Here is a 23,779-nt window from a genome sequence, read left to right on the forward strand (position 1 = left end):
CAGAGTACAAGCTCTATGGAAAGTGAAAAAAAGCCAAGGCTATCCCCCCCAAGGCCGTCATGACATTGACTGGGTGACGCACCCGCTTCATGAATTGACATGGCCTCGCCAAAAAGCTTCCAACCAACATCGAGAAGAAAGTAAAGTTTCCATCGTTTCCTATTAATGCAACGTAGACTCCATGACCTCCCCCCCCCCCCCCCCCCCCCGGCTGCCATCGAAAACATAGACGAAACGCTAATTTTTTTAGACCTATCGCCGAATCAGACAGTTCATTTTAAAGGTTAAAAGTTAGTTTTAAAAAAACAGGGGCAGAGAAATTATGTGAATTTGCATGGCCTACGGTACTAAATTAAAGCCAATGGTTGTGTTTAAAAGGAAGACTATGCTCACAAAGAACCTCCAAGCCGGAGTGTTACTACTACATGTGAATAAACAGGGAACGGAAATTTTTGTAACGTGTTGCTCGAGAGAGTATGGTCGACCTGTCCCGCCGCCCTGATTACAGAAAGAGTTAACTTGTGTGGGACGTGTTTCGAGGACATCTAGGGTATAAAGTAAAAAAGAACTCTGTAATAGACGAAGGTGATTTCCGAAAGTTATATCCTGTTTTTAATAACGAGGTCAACAAGTAAAGTGCGGAGCCCAATTTTATAACACGGTTTGTAAATATTGCAATGACCCTAATGGACACGTGTGTCAAAAGTCATGCGTCATATTGATACCATAGATTATAATATACCCTTGATCTAGTACTAAATCTGATGCTTTTAGGAATGTTTTATTTGAAATTGATAGGGTTATTACTAAATGTCAACTTAATAAATTATATATGTAACAGGGTTTTTGGAGGGAAATTTGTAGAATCCCTTCATATAAGCGGATATTTACTATACTTCCACAACAGTTGGAAAAGAGCTGAAAAATGGGAGTAGCACTATTAGTTTTGTGTTTTATTGTCAGCGTAAGTAACTGATTTTTTTTTTAAATTCGATAATTAATATAAATTATGTTTTTATATTTTAAAATAGACTGAATTGACTTTAAAACCATGATTAGATATCGGTTTTTCTGGTTTGCAACTTTTGATATTTTCTTTCTGTTTAACGTTAAACTACATTATGACTTTTAACAGTTGATTATATTAAATGCAAGGATTTTAAGTGAAAACTTGGAATACGTTCAAAAAATGTTAAAAAATATTATCAAGCTAGAATATAATAGTAACAAGTGATATTTGTGAAACACTTATGCCCCCACCCCTTCCCCCTTGGAAACAGCCACGAATAAAATGAACAAAAACTGCAAATGGAAGTTTTCTAGGTCAAAAGGGCCTAACTCTGTCGAAAATTGTTCGAACGTTTCCTAAATCCAAATTGATCTAGATAATAATATGATAAATCTGTGTACCAAATTTCATTTTCAATACGTGCAATCTCGAAAATAAACGGACACTGCAATGAGTGGAATTTTACTAAGTCCAAGTGGGCAAAACTCTGTTGAAAAATACTTGGTCGTCCCCCAAAACCTAGATGTTATAATGATAAATCTGTATACCAAATTTCATTTCAATTCGTACAACCTCTGCAAACAAAATGAACGGAAACTGCAAATAAGTGGAATTTTACTGAGTCCAAGGGGCATAACTCTGTTGATATTGCTCAGTCGTACCCAGAATCGAACTTGACCTAGATATTATAATAACAATGCATCCTAAATTTTATTTAAATACAGTCAGACGGACAGCAGCAAAGCAAAGCAAAAGGTCCCTCCTTCTTCAAAGCGGGGGATAAATATCGAAGCCAGTATTTTACCCTCGATATCTCGAATACTCGGATATTTCGAAGTTTTTAAACAGTTCTATCTAGTTCGAGTTAACAAAGATTGCTTATTTTTTTTCAGGCCTGCGCTCAATATGTTCGACCACCTCCTCCTCCTCCAGGACCACCGATGCCACTTGCGTGTCCGGCGTCTAAAATAATCACTACTTGCGATTGTAGACCTGAGTTAAACCGCTGTAACAATGACCGGGAATGTCCAGGCAGTAAGTTCTGTTCAGGCGTTTATATATTCTGTTGTAGGAAAAGAAATACAAAATATTTCTAATCTTTATCACTTCTCACCAATTAAATCTTTTTTAAACAAATAAAGATAATTAACAATCAGCTGCTGGTCAACAATTTCAAAGTAAACTTCCAACAACTCATTTGTGAACGTTACAACTGTTGACATCAGAAAATCGATACGTTTGACGGAGAAACAATTTGTGATTTACATTTCCTCACTGTGTATCACCGTTCGTATAGACAATTTGCTTTTAAAATGCATGCATCATCTTTTTCTTTATTAGAGAGGCTGGGTAGTCAACATTTTAACCATCATATCTAATTAAATGTTTAGAAACTGTTATTCAATCTAATCGCTTATTATGCAAAGAAACATTCCGATGTTTTAGCTTTAAAATTTGAAAACTTTTATATCTATGTAGCTCTTCTTTTAAGGCAGATTCATTTATTCTACAAATGATCACGACCATAAAGAAGTCTTAATTAAGAGTAGGGTAAGTTTACAAACTCGCAAACATGCATTTTAGGACAAAAGTGCTGTGACCAGGGGTGTGGGTGTCGACGGAGGTGTGTGAATCTAGTCCTTAAACCAGGCAGACCAGGTAAATTTAAGCACTAAAAAACTACACTACAGCCCATAGACCAGGTAAATGTTATCACTAAATAACTACACTACAGCCCATAAAGCATGTAAAAGTTATCACTGACTCAACTACACTACAGTCCATTGACCAGGTAAATGCTATCACTAAATACCTATACAACAGTCCATTAACCAGGTAAATGTTATCACTAACCCAACTACACTACAGTCCATAAACCAGGTAAATTTTATCACAAACTTGACTAAACTGCAGGACATCATACAGGCAAACCAGCTAAATGTCATCACTAAATATCTACACAACAGTCCATTTGTAACGTGGTTGAGCCATGCGATCTCCAAATAACACTCAAGACAGTTTCAAATAATGAATTTATTTACAAGAAAATAAATCAAAAGAAAATATTAACAAATTCTCACTCACTTTCACCCTCACTCACACACTCACTCTCGTTCAAAAACTAAATGCTTACACCTAAACCCCAAAAATTAAATTCCCTTCTTAACAATTACTTCTATAAATTCTAAATAATAGTCAGCTAAATGATCTTATTCATAAATCATAATGTTCAGTTTGCAAACACAATTGTGTTGTATATTATATTCTATATGTTGCCAAACGTTCCCAAGAACACTTCTTGTCCACTAGTCCTATCCACTAAACAGCAACACTACAGCCCATAGACCAGGTAAATGCTATCACTTAATACCTATACAACAGTCCATAAACCATGGAAATGTTATCACTAACTCAACTAAACTACAGTCCATAGATCAGGTAAATGTTATCACTAAATAACTACACTACAGCCCATAAAGCATGTAAAAGTTATCACTAACTCAAATACACTACAGTCCATAGACCAGGTAAATGATATCACTAAATAACTATACAACAGTCCATAAACCAAGCTTAAGTTATAACTATAAAACTACAAATCAGTCCTAAACCCAAGAAAACCAGGTAAATGTTATCACTAAATCAAGTATATTTGATTTCTTTGGGCCCTTTTTCATTTTTTGTCATGTCATAAAAATAGTTGGGACTTATTTTTACACCTATTACATCGAATGGTTAAATACAATCCTTACATGGTACAAATATGTTACATATTCATTTCAATTCATTTTTGTAGGATAAGATAATGTTATAACGTACGACCTACAAAACACACATAATAAAAAGTGTAGGCTCCTTGTTTTCTGTTATAGTATTAATGATCCTAGATTAGATAGGTTTCTCTTTAGATTTTTATCTTGAAGGAATAAAAAAGAATTATTGTTCTTACCAAAACAATAAAGACAAATTAACATCATTTTGACTTAAATTAGCAATTAATATTGAAACCAAAGTATTTACAGATTTAAAAAAAAATTGGTCTTACATAATAGCGTATCAATTTCATATCCGTATATTTAATAAAATGAATCCTTTTGTTCTAATGTTTTCTGCATAATCTTTGTTTCAGGAAAACCCAACACGTGTTACGAACCAAAAGAGGTAGGACTCTGTAGAGCAGCATTCCGAAGATGATGGTACAACAGACAAACCAAACAATGCGAAACATTTATCTATGGTGGATGTGGGGGAAATGGAAACAACTATAAGACAAAAAGACAGTGCGAACAGCGCTGCAAAACAAAACAGTAGTTGTTAGACATTTTTTTAATATATATGTTTTTAATTATATCACTGTCAAAGCACATATAAACACACATTAATTACTTTATTCCAGCTTTCAGTATTTTGTTTTAAACAGAATATAATAGAACAAAAAAGTATGTTAACCAAAAGGCATGCCTTTATTTAAGCATTGAATCATTATTTTTTGAAAGATATAGTCTCATAACTGCAGCGGTGTGTGCATACAAATTGAATAACGCGCGCTAGCGCGTTATGAAAATTTGTATGCACACACCGCTGCAGTTATGAGACTATATCTTTCAAAAAATAATGATTTAATGCTTATATTTACATTTTTTAACTTCTTGCCTTGCATGCAAATGTGATTTATACGACAAAATTTCTGTTTTATCCTAAGGGTAAGTTCAAATTAATGGAAGAGCCACTGTAACAGCCACAAGCGTGAACTTTGATTCTCGCTTGTGACGTTGCATTTTACAGCGTTCAACGTTTGTGACGTCATAATAAAACTAGTCATTCTAACCTTTGAGTACCCTGTGTGTGTTACGGTCTTTTAACTGCAGTGTCTTTTCACACACTTAACATGCAAACATTATTTGGAATGTAAATATTAAAATTAAGTACTAAATTACAGCTTTCAGTATTTTGTTCTAAACAGAATATAGTAGAAGAAAAAGTATGTAAACCAAAAGGCATGCCTCTATATATATATATATATATATATATATATATATATATATATATATATATATATATATATATATATATATATATATATATAAAATTGCATAATATTACATAAGCATGTGGAACATTATCGTATATATACGTAAAATGAGATTAGGGTTTATGAAGAGGATAGACAAAGAAAGTTATGGGAAGGGGACTGTAAGACATTCTTATATTTACCAGATTTAAATTGAACTTGATTTGCTACTATCGCAAAATATTAAACAAGATACTAGTAAGCATGTGAAACTAGTTATACCTTCGATCTGATGCGAGTGGGTCGAAGTTTAAAGTGAAGTTGACATCGAATTTTTTATTCTTATAAATCCCACCATTTTTTACTGCAGAAATTAAAAAACAGAAATAATCTTACCATATTGTTCATATAAACAACGAGTGTATTAAAAACTCATGCATTGTAATTTTTATTTTAGGAGAACACGACAGAAAACTGTTACGGACAGGCAGGTACAAAAGTATAAAAAAAAACAAGTATATCTCTTCTCCTTTGGAGGGGGGGGGGTATAACAGCGTTGTTATTTCTGTTGTCCGGTATGGATTAATTCATCTCAGAATAGTTAAAAAAAACCAAGTGAAATGAATTCATAGGAGCTAAATTTACTTAATTAAATCTGTAGCGTACTTCAATGGAATCTTTATACAATGAGTAATGACTTATTTTGTTTATTTCAGATCGGCCAGGAAAAAAGCATGGAGGTAAACCACATTGAGGACATGACATTACGTTGGAATAATTTTTGTTTAAAGTTATGTCCTATCAAGGTGTATTAAATATCAAAAGAAATACATAATCATTATGATGTCTGTTTGTTTAATATTATGACAGAAACATATGCTTTCATGTAGTGAGGCAAAATATCTAAGGAGTTGATCTTACTTCTTTAAAAATGAAAAACTCATTTATTGTCGATTTGTCTTTATTAATTTGGTATTAGATGAAGGGATTATTTACAACTCATTCATGTACAACATATCACTAAATCATATCATACAAAGAAGCATTGATTTATATCATGATAATATTATTTACACAAATATTTTGTAATAATAGATGCATCGTTTTATGTTTGTTTAAATCCGCTGATATTTTCAAAGTCAATTTAACAGTGCTGCGTTGTGAAGCTTCGGAATCCAGTACAAGTAGTGTTAGTGGATTGTAATATGTATAACACTCAAGGACGGAATATTATTAGAGCTATTATCTTGCAATAAAATTTTAAAAATTATGCTATCAAATCAGTGCATATATAAATTTATTGATAAGTTTGTATATTTTATCTACACTTTTTATATATCTATGATACTATACATACAATTTTCATTAATATAGCTCATCATTATTTTAGAAGTATGAACCCTTTAAACTCCGAGATAAAAAGAACTGCGAACGCTAACGCCCGTTTCCCGCCTACATTTTACATCCAAATATTTCGGAATTTCTGTCAGATATTTAAAAAAACTAAGTTTTCTACTAAAAAGTATAATCAAATCCTTATCAATTTTTATCAAAATAAAATTTTTAATCAAATAATTTATTTTTAAACAAAAGTTTTGCTAACGCCGGGTCTGAAAAAAATTCATTGAAATCGGTCTCTATGCGTGAGGAAAATATTATTACGCGGCCAATATGTGCAGAAAAACTTAATAATAACATATTTACGATATATATTAAAACACAATTTCACTTTAATTCATATCTGTTAATTAGTTTTCGAAAATTTACAAAACAAAAATTTTGTTTTGAATGTATTTCAGTCTGTAGACATATGTTCCCCCCTCCCCCCCCCCCCCCCCCCCCCCCGTGAAACAACAAAGCCTTTGGTAATAATATGCTAAATAACAATAATTAAAACCACTCAAAAGGAATTTTTGTTTCACGGGGGGGGGGGGGGAAAGATGCTTTAAAATCATTTCCGTTTTCCGTTATTTTCTATTATGAAATGAACTATTTTAACCCAAAATACAAAGTTATCTCTCTTTGTTTGACCAAATCATTTATATCTAATGAAAATATAAATAAATGTTTACATTATTGTAAAAAAAATTAACTTTAATTAGACAATTTTCAAAAAATGACTTTAAGTTAGGCGGCTAGACAATGCTATCGTTCGCAGTCCTTCAGGGCTCTACATACACGTAATACAACGTACAAATTTAGTAGTTAAAAGCATGGGGCTGGAATCGGTGGAATTTGTGATAATCTTTAAGGCTTTCACGTATGCATATGGTCCACGTATTGCAGTCCTTTTAAAAAAGAACAACAACTTGTTCCATTTCACCTCTGTAATGACTTTTTAGTATGTTCAGTAAAATTTTCAAAATGCCTGGCACTATAGGTACTGCAAAACTCGAATATAACGAACACGGATTTAGCGAATTTACGGCTATAACGAATTATTTTTCATGTCCCGGCAAATTTCTTATATAAACCTATAGAAAATTGATGCATATTACGAACACGGCTATAACGAATTTACGGCTATAACGAAGTACTTTTGAGACCCCCGCTGGCAAAATTTTAACGTATTTTATCATTTTTATAACGAATTTTTTCCATTACAAATTTCATTGAAGAAACATGCAATTTTAAGATGCATATATAAAATACTCAAATTCAAAAAGTATACGGAATTTTTTTAAAAATTGAAATGAAATGGTTATATTGACATTTTTTGTAAATGACGGTAATACTAATTTCATAACCTACGATAGTTTAGAAAACTGTTAGCCTGAAAAACCCTTCATTATTTTATAACGAATTCGCTATAATATTTTTTACGAATTCGTTATAAACGTATTGCGAATTACGGCTATAACGAAGAATTTTTTATGGTCCCTTGAATTCGTTATAAACGAGTTTTGCTGTATAGCTGTAAGTTAAGTGAATGCCTGACACTATTGGTATAGCTGTAAGTTTAGAGTTGCCTGACTCTATGGGTATAGCTAAGAGTTAAGTGAATGCCTGGCACTATGAGTAAAGCTATGAGTTTAGTGAATGCCTGGCAATATGGGTATAGCTATGAGTTAAGTGGATGCCTGGTACTATGGGTATAGCTATGATTTTAGTGAATGCCTGGTACTATGGGTATAGCTATGAGTTTAGTGAATGCCTGATATTATGGGTATTGCTGTAAGTTTAGTGAATGCCTGGCACCATGGGTATAGCTAAGAGTTTAGTGAATGCTTGGCACTATGAGTTAAGTGAATGCCTGACACTGAATGCCTGACACTATCGGTATAGCTGTAAGTTTAGTAAATGCCTAACACTATGGGTATAGCTATGAGTTTAGTGAATGCCTGGCAATATGGGTATAGCTATGAGTTAATTAATGCCTGGTACTATGGGTATAGTTATGAGTTTAGTGAATGCTTGGTACTATGGGTAAAGCTATGAGTTAAGTGAATGCCTGACACTATGGGAACAGCTATGAGTTTAGTGAATGCCTGGTACTATGGGTATAGCTATTTAGTGAAAGCCTGGCACTATGAGTATAGCTATGAGTTTAGTGAATGCCTGATATCATGGGTATAGCTGTAAGTTTAGTAAATGCCTGGCACTATCAATAAAGCTATGAGTTTAGTGAATGCCATGCAACATGGATAAAGCTATGAGTTAGTGAATGCCTGGCACTATGGATATAGCTGTAAGTTTAGTGAATGCCTAGCACTATGTGTAGAACTTTGAGTTTAGTGAATGCAAGATATTAAGGGTATAGCTATGAGTTAAGTGAAAGCCTGACACTATGGGTATAGCTATAAGTTTAGTGAATGCCTGGAACTAAGGGTATAGCTATGAGTTTAGTGAATGCCTGGCACCATGGATATAGTCATCAGTTTGACCTCCTCGTTTACGTTTTCGGTCTGATCTTGATCACCTCTATCTAAATTTTGACACTCGTGGCCCTATGGTGGGACCAGTTCGACCAGATAGTAAAAATATATTAAATCTTTAAAAAATCTTCTCTTCTGCTATATAAAACATGGTATTGATGTCCATGAAGTCCTAATAAATTACCGAATTCGTAAAATTCATTGGCTATGGGCCTAGAGCGGGCCAATGTGGCCACATGGTGAGAGTGTTTTCATATTTATTCCAAAACACCATTTCAAAAGTAAAAGCATTTTAATAAATGAAAAACCGCAACTTCCTTCCATGTGCTATCTTTCTCTTTCCACAGTTTAATCAGATTTATATCTGAGAACGACATTTAAAAGATATATTTAAAACAATTGTTACCAACCTAACGGCAATCTGCAAATGACATAATGAGAAATGAAAAACTGTTATCTGGAAACTTATATTCCTGCAGTTTGTTTTATATTTTCTATACTCCACTTCTGGGAATCGGTTTTGTAACCTAAAAGATGACAATTTCTATTAACAAGTTTACAAAACATAGTAAGACATCATTTTTTAAAGAGTTTATTGTTTGATATTGATAAAATATTTAAATGATGATTCTTACAAAAGTCATAAAACATTCTATCAACATTTTAAACAACCTATCGTCTTATTTTTCCATGTTCAATTTTAAACAAAATGGATGGACCGCAATATTTAAATATTTTATTTTATTAATATTTAATTTAGGTAATTCGTTATTGATATCAACAATATTATTGTTATAATCAAAATAATTGATAAATAAAAAATGACATGGTATTTGTCATTCAAGTCAAAACCAGCACAGCTTTCATTGCTAAGAGGCATCGGTATATTGAAATCAATTTATGCAGTTCTGTACAGCAAATGAATTGTGCGATTTTAGAAAAATTAAAAAAAATGTCAAAAATATTGTTTAGATAATTAAGTGGCTTTTCTTGATAAAGGATCAATGTGCTTCTGAAGTGGTAAATAGTTAAGAGTGCATAAGGGATGCAGATGTTTTATAATGCATTTTTTAAAACAGCAAACACACTATTTGAACACATACGATTTTAGTCAGTATATGTTTATGCTTTGCAATATTTGATATGTGTTAATCTCTTAATACATTATATATTTTCATCGAGTAACTTAGCGATGTTTAGCGTGTTTTCTACCTGTTCAGATGAAAAAACATGGTATATTTCCTGAATTTGTTAATACAATTGTGGCTTTTTGATCTTTTCCCCTTCTTGTGTTTACTGGTTAGAAACAGGTATTTTCTTAAATCGATAAATCCGTACATAGCTACTGCATGTTTCAATATTGCATTTTCTTTCTCATCAAGAGACTATATATAATGATTGGATATTTTTTTCTACAGTGGTTTTATGGGTATTTGAACTTACAATTGTGTTAGTCTAATACAAGTGTTAAGATGTCAAACACAGACGTGGACGCCCGAAGAAGAAATAAAGTTTATTGCACCAATATTGCACGTTGGCTCCATGTTCCGAGATAACACACACAGTATTTGACAGAGCATATCACATTTGCAGAAGTTTTGAAACTGATATTGCATGAAGTTTGGTTGTATATGGAACAACATAGCGATGCTGCTGCATAAAGATAATATGGAGTCAACGAGAAGCTGATCAGAGTTTAGCGAAACAAGGACATGGAGCTCCTCACCTTAGGCCCTTGAGAAACACCTGTTCAATTTCAAGATTACAGAAATGCGTCAGCAGGAAACATGGTGTTGCCATCAGAGTACAAGCTCTATGGAAAGTGAAAAAAAGCCAAGGCTATCCCCCCAAGGCCGTCATGACATTGACTGGGTGACGCCACCGCTTCATGAATTGACATGGCCTCGCCAAAAAGCTTCCAACCGACATCGAGAAGAAAACAGTTTCCATCGTTTCCTATTAATTTAGACTCCATGACCCCCCCCCCCCCCCCGCCATCCATCGGAAACATGGACGAAACGCCAATTTTCTTAGACCTATCACCGAACCAGACAGTTCGTTATAAAAGGTAAAAAGTCAGTAAAAAAACAGGGGCAAAGAAATTATGTGAATTTGCTTGGCCTACGGTACTAAATTAAAGCCTTTTGTTGTGTTTAAAAGGAAGACTATGCCAACAAAGAACCTCCAAGCCGGAGTGTTACTACATGTGAATAAAAAGGGAACGGAGATTTTTGTAAAGTGTGGTCGACCCTTCCCAACGCCCTGATTACAGAAAGAGTTAACTTGTGTGGGACATGTTTCGAGGACATTTAGGGTATAAAGTAAAAAAGAACTCTGTAATAGACGAAGGAGGTGATTTCCGATAGTTGCACTCACTTTAGTTTTACAGGCACTCGGCGTGTCCCTGACTATGCCATTAAAGACAAAGATGCGGGAGCTATGGACCGAATGGATGATCAACGGAGAGAAGGAATTACGGCGGGAGAAAATCTGAGAAGGCCCAGCTACAATGTAATCGTCGGATATACAAGAGAAGACTGGGACTCAGTGCCACAGATATTATATGCCATTCGTTCAAGAAGTGCGGAATCAGCAACAACAACGGCGAATCCGAGGAGGACGCTTTTTACAGTGATTTGGTGTCAGGACCTTCTTAATCTGCCGATAGTGAATTCCAAACCATGGTTCCGGAGGAAGTTGCCAATAGTGATAGCGATGACGAATTCTATGATGACATCCTGTTATCCGAGCTGCATACAAAGCTCCTCTTCTAGAACAACGCCGTTAGAGAATTCCATTTGTATTAAAAGAATCAAAGTTATTTATCTTAGTGAAAATGTTTTTAAAAGTCGCGATATTGATGGGAAAAAATATCGTAATATTAGTATAAATCTGTAGGCCGATATTCTTACAAAAAAGTAGCCCGATTTATAAGCAGGTCAAAGGCAAAACCTCCAAAATAAATCTGAAAAAATGCTATAGTTTTAAAAGTGAAAAATGACGAACAGGTACATTTTCTTTGAGTGCAGTTGTATTTTTTGTGACAAGTAATATATACATGTGTATTATCTTTATCAGTAAACAATATTGTATGATATATGTGACATTAGTAAAATTAAATAATTTTATGAAACAAGACCTTCACTTCCCGATCGTTGGTAGTAGAAGATCAAACACCTTTATTATTCCCCCGCAAACAAAGTTGGGGGGGGGGGTTGGGGGTATATAGAAATCACCTTGTCCGTCCGTCCGTCTGTCTGCGCAATCGTGTCCGGTCCATATCTTTCTTATGGAGAAACATTGGAAGTTCTTACTTCACACAAAGATTGCTTATGACATAAGGATGTGTCATGACCTTGACCCAAGGTCATTCGGTCAAGGTCACTGGCAGAAAAAATGCAAAATTCGTGTCCGGTCCATATCTTTCTTATAGAGAAACATTGACATTGGAAGTTCTTACTTCACACAAAGATTGCTTATGACCTAAGGGTGTGTCATGACCTTGACCCAAGGTCATTCGGGCAAGGTCAAGGTCACTGGCAGAAAAAATGCAAAATTTGTGTCCGGTCCATATCTTCCTTATGGAGAAGCATTGAATGTTCTTACTTCACAAAAATATTGCTTATGACGTAAGGGTGTGTCTTGACCTTGAGCCAAGGTCAATGGAGGAAGTTCAAGGTCATTGTTTCGAAAATGCTAAATTTTGTCTGTGTCATTTCTTGTATTAATGGAAATATTAGAAGCTAAAATTTGACACAAAGCTTGCTCTTCTCAGGCCACATAAAATTATTTTAAGATTTTCATCCCCGTCTCTCTGAAAATGGCCTGCCCCAATGAAATTTTTATTTGGGAAAAAAAAATGTGCGGAAAAAAAAATTCGCGAAAAATCGGGCTCAGTATAACAATAATTCAAAATGTTTAAATATTAAATGGCTGCTTGACATGTGGATTTTGTTCGATTCGAATTTGATTTGAGTCATGGTTGTTAAAGGAAGAATGCAAATGTCCTCATGCATTAACAGTTAACTTAAAATAAAATGGAATTAAAGGATAGAAATTGGTTTGTTTACTCCTATTAGCATTAACAGTTTTAAAAAAAATAGAGCAGTTGTTATTTATAGAAAATGGTCAGTGAAATAGATTCATCCAATATTTTCTATAATAGCAAAAATACACGCGTTATGATTTTTTCCTTAGCGGGGGTATCACTTGTGAGCTTGCTCACAGTAACTCTAGTGCCCCTATGTTTAAAAATGCAAAGCAACATATCTAAATAAATGACAGCCACATGGAAGGGGAATAACCAAATCTCATTATCAGGGGCGTTGATGTAAGCCATCCTTTAACAACGCCTCTGGTTTTTGGTACAGTAAATCCTGTTTTTAAGAACGAGGTCAACAAGTAAAGTGCGGAGTCCATTTTATAACACGGTTTGTAAATATTGCAATGACCCTAATGGACAAGTGTGTCAAAAGTCATGCGTCATATTGATACCATAGATTATAATATATCCTTGATCTACTACTAAATCTGACGCTTCTAGGAATGTTTTATTTGAAATTGATAGGGTTGTTACCAAATGTCAACTTAATAAATTATATATGTAACAGGTTTTTTGAAAGGAAATTTGTAGAATCCCTTTATATAAGCGGATATTTACCATACTTCCACAACAGTTGGAAAAGAGCTGAAAAATGGGAGTAAAACTATTAGTTTTGTGTTTTATCGTCAGCGTAAGTAACTGATTTTTTTTAAATTAGAATATAAATATAAATTATGTTTTTATATTTTAAAATAAACTGAATTGACTTTAAAACCAGGATTAGATATCGGTTTTTCTGGTTTGCAACTTTTGATATTTACTTTCTGTTTAACGTTTAACTACATTATGACTTTTAAGAGTTCATTATATTCAATGCAATGATTTTAAGTGAAAACTTGGAATACGTTCAAAAAATGTTTAAAAATATTATCAAGCTAGAATATAATTGTAACAAGAGATATTTGTGAAACACTTATGCCCCATCCCTTGGAAATAACCACGAATAAAATGAACTAAAACTGCAAATAATTGAAAGTTTTCTAGGTCAAAAGGGCCTAACTTTGTCGAAAATTGTTCGAATGTATCCTAAATCGAAATTAATCTAGATAATAATATGATAAATCTGTGTACCAAATTTCATTTTTAATACGTGCAATCTCGAAAATAAACGGAAACTGCCAATGAGAGGAATTTAACTAAGTCCAAGTGGGCATAACTCTGTCGAAAAATACTTGATCGTCCCCAATTTTGCAAAACCTAGATGTTATCATAATAAATCTGTATACCAAATTTCATTTCAATTCGTACAACCTCTGCAAACAAAATGAACGGAAACTGCAAATAAGTGGAATTTTACTGAGTCCAAGGGGCATAACTCTGTTGAAAATTGCTCGGTCGTACCCAAAATCGAATTTGACCTAGATATTATGATAAATATGCATCCTAAATTTTATTTAATTACAGTCAGACGGACAGCAGCAAAGCAAAGCAAAAGGCCCTCCTTTCTTCGAAGCGGGGCATAAATATCGACGCCAGTATTTTACCCTCGATATCTCGAATACTGGGATATCTCGAAGTTATTAAACAGTTCTATCTAGTTGGAGTTAACAAAGATTGACTATTTTTTTTTCAGGCCTGCGCTGTTCGACGACCTCCTCCTCCTCCTCCTCCTCCTCCTCCTCCAGGACCACCAATGCCATTTGTGTGTCCGGCGTCTAAAATAATCACTACGTGCGATTGTAGACCTGAGTTAAACCGCTGTAACGTCGACAGTGACTGTCCAGGCGGTAAGTTCTGTTTAGACGTTTATATATTCCGTTGTAGGAAAAGATAAACAAAATATTTCTAATCTTTATCACTTCTCATCAATTAAATCTTATTTAAAAAAAAAGATCATTAATAATCTGCTGTTGGTCGACAATTTTAAGGTAAACTTCCAACACTTTATTTCTGAACGTTACAACTGTTGACATCAGAAAATCGATACGTTTGACGAAGAAACAATTGGTGATTTACATTTCCTCACTGTATGTCACCGTTCGTATAGATGATTTGCTTTAAACATGCATGCATCATCTTTTTCTTTATTAGAGAGGCTGGGTAGTCAACATTTAAACCATCATTTCTAATTAAATGTTTAGAAACTGTTTTTCAATCTATAACCGTTTATTATGTAAAGAAACATTCCGATGGTTTAGCTTTAAAATATGAAAACTTTTATATCTATATATGTAGCTCTTCTTTTAAGGCAGATTTAATTATTCTACAAATGATCACGACCATAAAGAAGTCTTAATTAAGAGTAGGGTAAGTTTACAAACTCGCAAACATGCATTTTAGGACAAAAGTGCTGTGACCAGGGGTGTGGGTGTCGACGGAGGTGTGTGAACCCAGTCCTTAAACCAGGCAGACCAGGTAAATTTTATCACTAAATAGCTACACTACAGCCCATAGACCAGGTAAATGCTATCACTAAATAACTACACAACAGTCCATTAACCAGGCATACGATATAACTATAGAACTACAAATCAGCCCTAAAACCAAGAAAACCAGGTAAATGTTATTATTAAATCAAGTATTTTTGATTTCTTTGGGCCCTTTTTTCATTTTTTGTCATGTCACAAAAATAGTGGGGACTTATTTTTACACCTATTACATGTAATGGTTAAATACAATCCTTACATGGTACAAATGTGTTACATATTCATTTCAGTTTATTTTCGGTATGATAAGATTAAAAATATGCTTAAACCATTGACTATGTTGCAACAAAAAATGAATCCTGAAAATCTGTATAACATATGTAAAATTAAATAAAATCTAATGATGACATACATGTTGATGTTTGATTTCAGTAAGACTTTAAATTTATACTTTTAAACCGAAACTTTATCAAATCCTTCGAATGTCAAATCGAGTTCTGTATCACCAGATACGAATTTAAAGCATATAAATCCATTTTATAAGAGAAAAATGTCATAACGTACGACCTACAAAACACACATAATAAAAACTATAGATTCCTTGTTTTCTGTTATTTTATTAATGATCCTAGATTATATAGGTTTCTTTTTTGATTTTTATCTTGAAGGAATAAAAATGAATTCTTGTTCTTACCACAAAAAAATAAAGACAAATCAACATCATTTTGACTTAAATTAGCAATTAATATTGAAACCAAAATGTTTTTAGAATTTAAGTTTAAGAATTGTTCTTGACATTATAACTTATCAATTTCATATCCATATATTTAATAAAAATGAATCCTTTGTTCATATGTTTTCTGCATAATATTTGTTTCAGGAAAACCCAACACGTGTTACGAACCAAAAGAGGTAGGACTCTGTAGAGCAGCAATCCGAAGATGGTGGTACAACGAACAAACCAAACAATGCGAAACCTTTAACTACGGTGGATCTGGGGGAAATGGAAACAACTATAAGACAAAAAGACAATGCGAACAGCGCTGCAAAACGAGTCAGTAGTTGTAGGACATTTTTTATATATATATATTTTTTACTTATATCACTGTCAAAGCACATATAAACACAAATTAAGTACTTAATTACAGCTTTCAGTATTTTGTTCTAAACAGAATATAGTAGAAGAAAAAGTATGTAAACCAAAAGGCATGCCTATATATATATATATATATATATATATATATATATATATATATATATATATATATATATATATATATATATATATATATAATTGAATAATATTTCATAAGCTTGTGGAACATTATCGTATATATACGTAAAATGAGATTAGGGTTTATGAAGAGGATAGACAAAGAAAGTTAGATGAGTAAATGGGAGTGTGGGAAGGGGACTGTAAGACATTCTAAATTTACCAGATTTAAATTGAACTTGATTTGCTACTATCGCAAAATATTAAACAAGATACTAGTAAGCAAATGAAACTAGTTATACCTTCGATCTGATGCGAGTGGGTCGAAGTTTAAAGTGAAGTTGACATCGAATTTTTTATTCTTATAAATCCCACCATTTTTACTGCAGAAATTAAAAAACAGAAATAATCTTACCATATTGTTCATATAAACAACGAGTGTATTAAAAACTCATGCATTGTAATTTTTATTTTAGGAAAACACGACAGAAAACTGTTACGGACAGGCAGGTACAAAAGTATTAAAAAAAGTATATCTCTTCTCCTTTGGAGGGGGGGGGGTATAACAGCGTTGTTATTTCTGTTGTCCGGTATGGATTAATTCATCTCAGCATAGTTAAAAAAAAACCAAGTGAAATGAATTCATAGGAGCTAAATTTACTTAATTAAATCTGTAGCGTACTTCAATGGAATCTTTATACAATGAGTAATGACTTATTTTGTTTATTTCAGATCCAGGAAAAAAGCATGGAGGTAAACCACATTGAGGACATGACATTACGTTGGAATAATTTTTGTTTAAAGTTATGTCCTATCAAGGTGTATTAAATATCAAAAGAAATACATAATCATTATGATGTCTGTTTGTTTAATATTATGACAGAAACATATGCTTTCATGTAGTGAGGCAAAATATCTAAGGAGTGGATCTTACTTCTTTAAAAATGAAAAACTCATTTATTGTCGATTTGTCTTCATTAATTTGGTATTAGATGAATGGATTATTTACAACTCTTTCATGTACCACATATCACTAAATCATATCATACAAAGAAGCATTGATTTATATCATGATAATATTATTTACACAAATATTTTGTAATAATAGATGCATCGTTTTATGTTTGTTTAAATCCGCTGATATTTTCAACGTCAACTTTAACAGTGCTGCGTTGTGAAGCTTCGGAATCCAGTACAAGTAGTGTTAGTGGATTGTAATATGTATAACACTCAAGGACGGAATATTATTAGAGCTATTATCTTGCAATTAAATTTTAAAAATTATGCTATCAAATCAGTGCATATATAAATTTATTGATAAGTTTGTATATTTTATCTACACTTTTTATATATCTATGATACTATACATACAATTTTCATGAATATAGATCATCATGATTTTAGAAGTATGAACCCTTTAAACTCCGAGATAAAAGGAACTGCGAACGCTAACGCCCGTTTCCCGCCTACATTTCACATCCAAATATTTCGGAATTTCTGTCAGATATTTAAAAAAACTAAGTTTTCTACTAAAAAGTATAATCAAATCCTTATCAATTTATATCAAAATAAAATTTTTAATCAAATAATTTATTTTTAAACAAAAGTTTTGCTAACGCCGGGTCTAAAAAAAATTCATTGAAATCGGTCTCTATGCGTGAGGAAAATACTATTAAGCGGCCAATATGTGCAGAAAAACTTAATAATAACATATTTACGATATATATTAAAACACAATTTCACTTTAATTCATATCTGTTAATTAGTTTTCGAAAATTTACAAAACAAAAATTTTGTTTTGAATGTATTTCAGTCTGTAGACATATGTTCCCCCCCCCCCCCCCCCCCCTGTGAAACAAGAAAGCCTTTGGTAATAATATGCTAAATAACAATAATTAAAACCCCTTAAAAGGAATTTTTGTATCACGGGGGGGAAAGATGTTTTAAAATCATTTCCGTTTTCAGTTATTTTCTATTATGAAATGAACTATTTTAACCCAAAATACAAAGTTATCTCTCTTTGTTTGACCAAATCATTTATATCTAATGAAAATATAAATAAATGTTTACATTATTGTAAAAAAATTAACTTTAATTAGACAATTTTCAAAAAATGACTTTAAGTTAGGCGGCTAGACAATGCTATCGTTTGCAGTCCTTCAGGGCTCTACATACACGTAATACAACGTACAAATTTAGTGGTTAAAAGCATGGGGCTGGAGTCGGTGGAATTTGTGATAATCTTTAGGCTTTCACGTATGCATATGGTCCACGTATTGCAGTCCTTTTAAAAAGGACAACAACTTGTTTCATTTCACCTCTGTAATGACTTTTTAGTATGTTCAGTAAAATTTTCAAAATGCCTGGCACTATAGGTACTGCAAAACTCGAATATAACGAACACGGATTTAGCGAATTTACGGCTATAACGAATTATTTTTCATGTCCCGGCAAATTTCTTATATAAACCTATAGAAAATTGATGCATATTACGAACACGGCTATAACGAATTTACGGCTATAACGAAGTACTTTTGAGACCCCCGCTGGCAAAATTTTAACGTATTTTATCATTTTTATAACGAATTTTTTCCATTTCAAATTTCATTGAAGAAACATGCAATTTTAAGATGCATATATAAAATACTCAAATTCAAAAAGTATACGGAATTTTTTTAAAAATTGAAATGAAATGGTTATATTGACATTTTTTGTAAATGAAGGTAATACTAATTTTATAACTTACGATAGTTTAGAAAACTGTTAGCCTGAAAAACCCTTTATCATTTTATAACGAATTCGCTATAATATTTTTTACGAATTCGTTATAAACGTATTGCGAATTACGGCTATAACGAAGTTTTTTCTATGGTCCCTTGAATTCGTTATAAACGAGTTTTGCTGTATAGCTGTAAGTTAAGTGAATGCCTGACACTATTGGTATAGCTGTAAGTTTAGAGTTGCCTGACTCTATGGGTATAGCTAAGAGTTAAGTGAATGCCTGGCACTATGAGTAAAGCTATGAGTTTAGTGAATGCCTGGCAATATGGGTATAGCTATGAGTTAAGTGGATGCCTGGTACTATGGGTATAGCTATGATTTTAGTGGATGCCTGGTACTATGGGTATAGCTATGAGTTTAGTGAATGCCTGATATTATGGGTATTGCTGTAAGTTTAGTGAATGCCTGGCACCATGGGTATAGCTAAGAGTTTAGTGAATGCTTGGCACTATGGGTATAACTATGAGTTAAGTGAATGCCTGACACTGAATGCCTGACACTATCGGTATAGCTGTAAGTTTAGTGAATGCCTAACACTATGGGTATAGCTATGAGTTTAGTGAATGCCTGGCAATATGGGTATAGCTATGAGTTAATTAATGCCTGGTACTATGGGTATAGCAATGAGTTTAGTGAATGCTTGGTACTATGGGTAAAGCTATGAGTTAAGTGAATGCCTGACACTATGGGAACAGCTATGAGTTTAGTGAATGCCTGGTACTATGGGTATAGCTATTTAGTGAAAGCCTGGCACTGTGAGTATAGCTATGAGTTTAGTGAATGCCTGATATCATGGGTATAGCTGTAAGTTTAGTAAATGCCTGGCACTATCAATAAAGCTATGAGTTTAGTGAATGCCATGCAACCTGGATAAAGCTATGAGATAGTGAATGCCTGGCACAATGGATATAGCTGTAAGTTTAGTGAATGCCTAGCACTATGTGTAGAACTTTGAGTTTAGTGAATGCAAGATATTAAGGGTATAGCTATGAGTTAAGTGAAAGCCTGACACTATGGGTATAGCTATAAGTTAATGAATGCCTGGAACTAAGGGTATAGCTATGAGTTTAGTGAATGCCTGGCACCATGGGTATAGTCATCAGTTTGACCTCCTCGTTTACGTTTTCGGTCTGATCTTGATCACCTCTATCTAAATTTTGACACTCGTGGCCCTATGGTGGGACCAATTCGACCAGATAGTAAAAATATATTAAATCTTTAAAAAATCTTCTCTTCTGCTATATAAAACATGGTATTGATGTCCATGAAGTCCTAATAAATTACCGAATTCGTAAAATTCATTGGCTATGGGCCTAGAGCGGGCCAATGTGGCCACATGGTGAGAGTGTTTTCATATTTATTCCAAAACACCATTTCAAAAGTAAAAGCATTTTAATAAATGAAAAACCGCAACTTCCTGCAGGAGCTATCTTTCTCTTTCCACAGTTTAATCAGATTTATATCTGAGAACGACATTTAAAAGATATATTTAACACAATTGTTACCAACCTAACGGCAATCTGCAAATGACATAATGAGAAATGAAAAACTGTTATCGGTCATCTGGAAACTTATATTCCTGCAGTTTGTTTTATATTTTCTATACTCCACTTCTGGGAATCGGTTTTGTAACCTAAAAGATGACAATTTCTATTAACAAGTTTACAAAACATAGTAAGACATAATTTTTTAAAGAGTTTAATGTTTGATATTGATAAAATATTTAAATCATGATTCTTACCAAAGTCATAAAACATTCTAACATTTTAAACAACCTATCGTCTTATTTTTCCATGTTCAATTTTAAACAAAATGGATGGACCGCAATATTTAAATATTTTATTTTATTAATATTTAATTTAGGTAATTCGTTATTGATATCATCAATTTAATTGTTATAATGAAAATAATTGATCAATAAAAAATGACATGGTATTTGTCATTCAAGTCAAAACCAGCACAGCTTTCATTGCTAAGAGGCATCGGTATATTGAAATCAATTTATGCAGTTCTGTACAGCAAATGAATTGTGCGATTTTAGAAAAATTTAAAAAAAAATGTCAAAAATATTGTTTAGATAATTAAGTGGCTTTTCTTGATAAAGGATCAATGTGCTTCTGAAGTGGTAAATAGTTAAGAGTGCATAAGGGATGCAGATGTTTTTATAATACATTTTTTAAAACAGCAAACACACTATTTGAACACATACGATTTTAGTCAGTATATGTTTATGCTTTGCAATATTTGATATGTGTTAATCTCTTAATACATTATATATTTTCATCGAGTAACTTAGCGATGTTTAGCGTGTTTTCTACCTGTTCAGATGAAAAAACATGGTATATTTCCTGAATTTGTTAATACAACTGTTGCTCTTTGATCTTTTCCCCTTCTTGTGTTTACTGGTTAGAAACAGGTATTTTCTTAAATCGATAAATCCGTACATAGCTACTGCATGTTTCAATATTGCATTTTCTTTCTCATCAAGAGACTATATATAATGATTGGATATTTTTTTCTACAGTGGTTTTATGGGTATTTGAACTTACAATTGTGTTAGTCTAATACAAGTGTTATGATGTCCAACACAGACGTGTAAGCCCGAAGAAGAAATAAAGTTTATTGCACCAATATTGCACGTTGGCTCCATGTTCCGAGATAACACACACAGTATTTGACAGAGCATATCACATTTGCAGAAGTTTTGAAACTGATATTGCATGAAGTTTGGTTGTATATGGAACAACATAGCGATGCTGCTGCATAAAGATAATATGGAGTCAACGAGAAGCTGATCAGAGTTTAGCGAAACAAGGACACGGAGCTCCTCACCTTAGGCCCTTCAGAAACACCTGTTCAACAAGATTACAGAAATGCGTCAGCAGGAAACATGGTGTTGCCATCAGAGTACAAGCTCTATGGAAAGTGGAAAAAAGCCAAGGCTATCCCCCCAAGGCCGTCATGACATTGACTGGGTGACGCCACCGCTTCATGAATTGACATGGCCTCGCCAAAAAGCTTCCAACCGACATCGAGAAGAAAACAGAGTTTCCATCGTTTCCTATTAATGTAGACTCCATGCCCCCCCCCCCCCCCGCCATCCATCGGAAACATGGACGAAACGCCAATTTTCTTAGACCTATCACCGAACCAGACAGTTCGTTATAAAAGGTAAAAAGTCAGTAAAAAAAAAACAGGGGCAAAGAAATTATGTGAATTTGCATGGCCTACGGTACTAAATTAAAGCCATTTGTTGTGTTTAAAAGGAAGACTATGCCCACAAAGAACCTCCAAGCCGGAGTGTTACTACATGTGAATAAAAAGGGAACGGAGATTTTTGTAAAGTGTGGTCGACCCTTCCCGCCGCCCTGATTACAGAAAGAGTTAACTTGTGTGGGACATGTTTCGAGGACATCTAGGGTATAAAGTAAAAAAGAACTCTGTAATAGACGAAGGAGGTGATTTCCGAAAGTTGCACTCACTTTAGTTTTACAGGCACTGGGCGTGTCCCTGACTATGCCATTAAAGACAAAGATGCGGGAGCTATGGACCGAATGGATGATCAACGGAGAGAAGGAATTACGGCGGGAGAAAATCTGAGAAGGCCCAGCTACAATGTAATCGTCGGATATACAAGAGAAGACTGGGACTCAGTGCCACAGATATTATATGCCATTCGTTCAAGAAGTGCGGAATCAGCAACAACAACGTCGAATCCGAGGAGGACGCTTTTTACAGTGATTTGGTGTCAGGACCTTCTTAATCTGCCGATAGTGAATTCCAATCCATGGTTCCGGAGGAAGTTGCCAATAGTGATAGCGATGACGAATTCTATGATGACATCCTGTTATCCGAGCTGCATACAAAGCTCCTCTTCTAGAACAACGCCGTTAGAGAATTCCATTTGTATTAAAAGAATCAAAGTTATTTATCTTAGTGAAAATGTTTTTAAAAGTTTAAAAGTTTAAAAGCGATATTGATGGGGAAAAATATCGTAAAATTAGTATAAATCTGTAGGCCGATATTCTTACAAAAAAGTAGCCCGATTTATAAGCAGGTCAAAGGCAAAACCTCCAAAATAAATCTGAAAAAATGCTATAGTTTTAAAAGTGAAAAATGACGAACAGGTACATTTTCTTTGAGTGCAGTTGTATTTTTTGTGACAAGTAATATATACATGTGTATTATCTTTATCAGTAAACAATATTGTATGATATATGTGACATTAGTAAAATTAAATAATTTTATGAAACAAGACCTTCACTTCCCGATCGTTGGTAGTAGAAGATCAAACACCTTTATTATTCCCCCGCAAACAAAGTTTGGGGGGGGGATATATATAAAGCACCTTGTCCGTCCGTCCGTCTGTCTGCGCAATCGTGTCCGGTCCATATCTTTCTTATGGAGAAACATTGGAAGTT

At 33.5% G+C, this 23,779-nt stretch overlaps 1 protein-coding gene and 1 pseudogene across 1 annotated transcript; both read left to right on the forward strand.

Annotated features, from left to right (window-relative positions):
- The first annotated feature begins 912 nt into the window (after positions 1-912).
- On the forward strand, positions 913-4,321 carry LOC128172064 (eppin-like; annotated as a pseudogene).
- Positions 4,322-13,434: 9,113 nt separating this feature from the next.
- LOC128174920 (eppin-like) lies at positions 13,435-17,434 on the forward strand. The gene is made up of 6 exons (XM_052840343.1): positions 13,435-13,629; positions 14,572-14,725; positions 15,279-15,353; positions 16,245-16,418; positions 17,054-17,087; positions 17,310-17,434. The coding sequence occupies exons 1-6, from the start codon at positions 13,591-13,593 to the stop codon at positions 17,332-17,334; spliced, it is 501 nt and encodes a 166-aa protein (XP_052696303.1). The 5' UTR covers positions 13,435-13,590; the 3' UTR covers positions 17,335-17,434.
- The last annotated feature ends 6,345 nt before the right edge of the window (positions 17,435-23,779 follow it).

Source organism: Crassostrea angulata, chromosome 2 (genome assembly GCF_025612915.1).
Source record: "Crassostrea angulata isolate pt1a10 chromosome 2, ASM2561291v2, whole genome shotgun sequence".
Taxonomy (NCBI): Eukaryota; Metazoa; Mollusca; class Bivalvia; order Ostreida; family Ostreidae; genus Magallana; species Magallana angulata.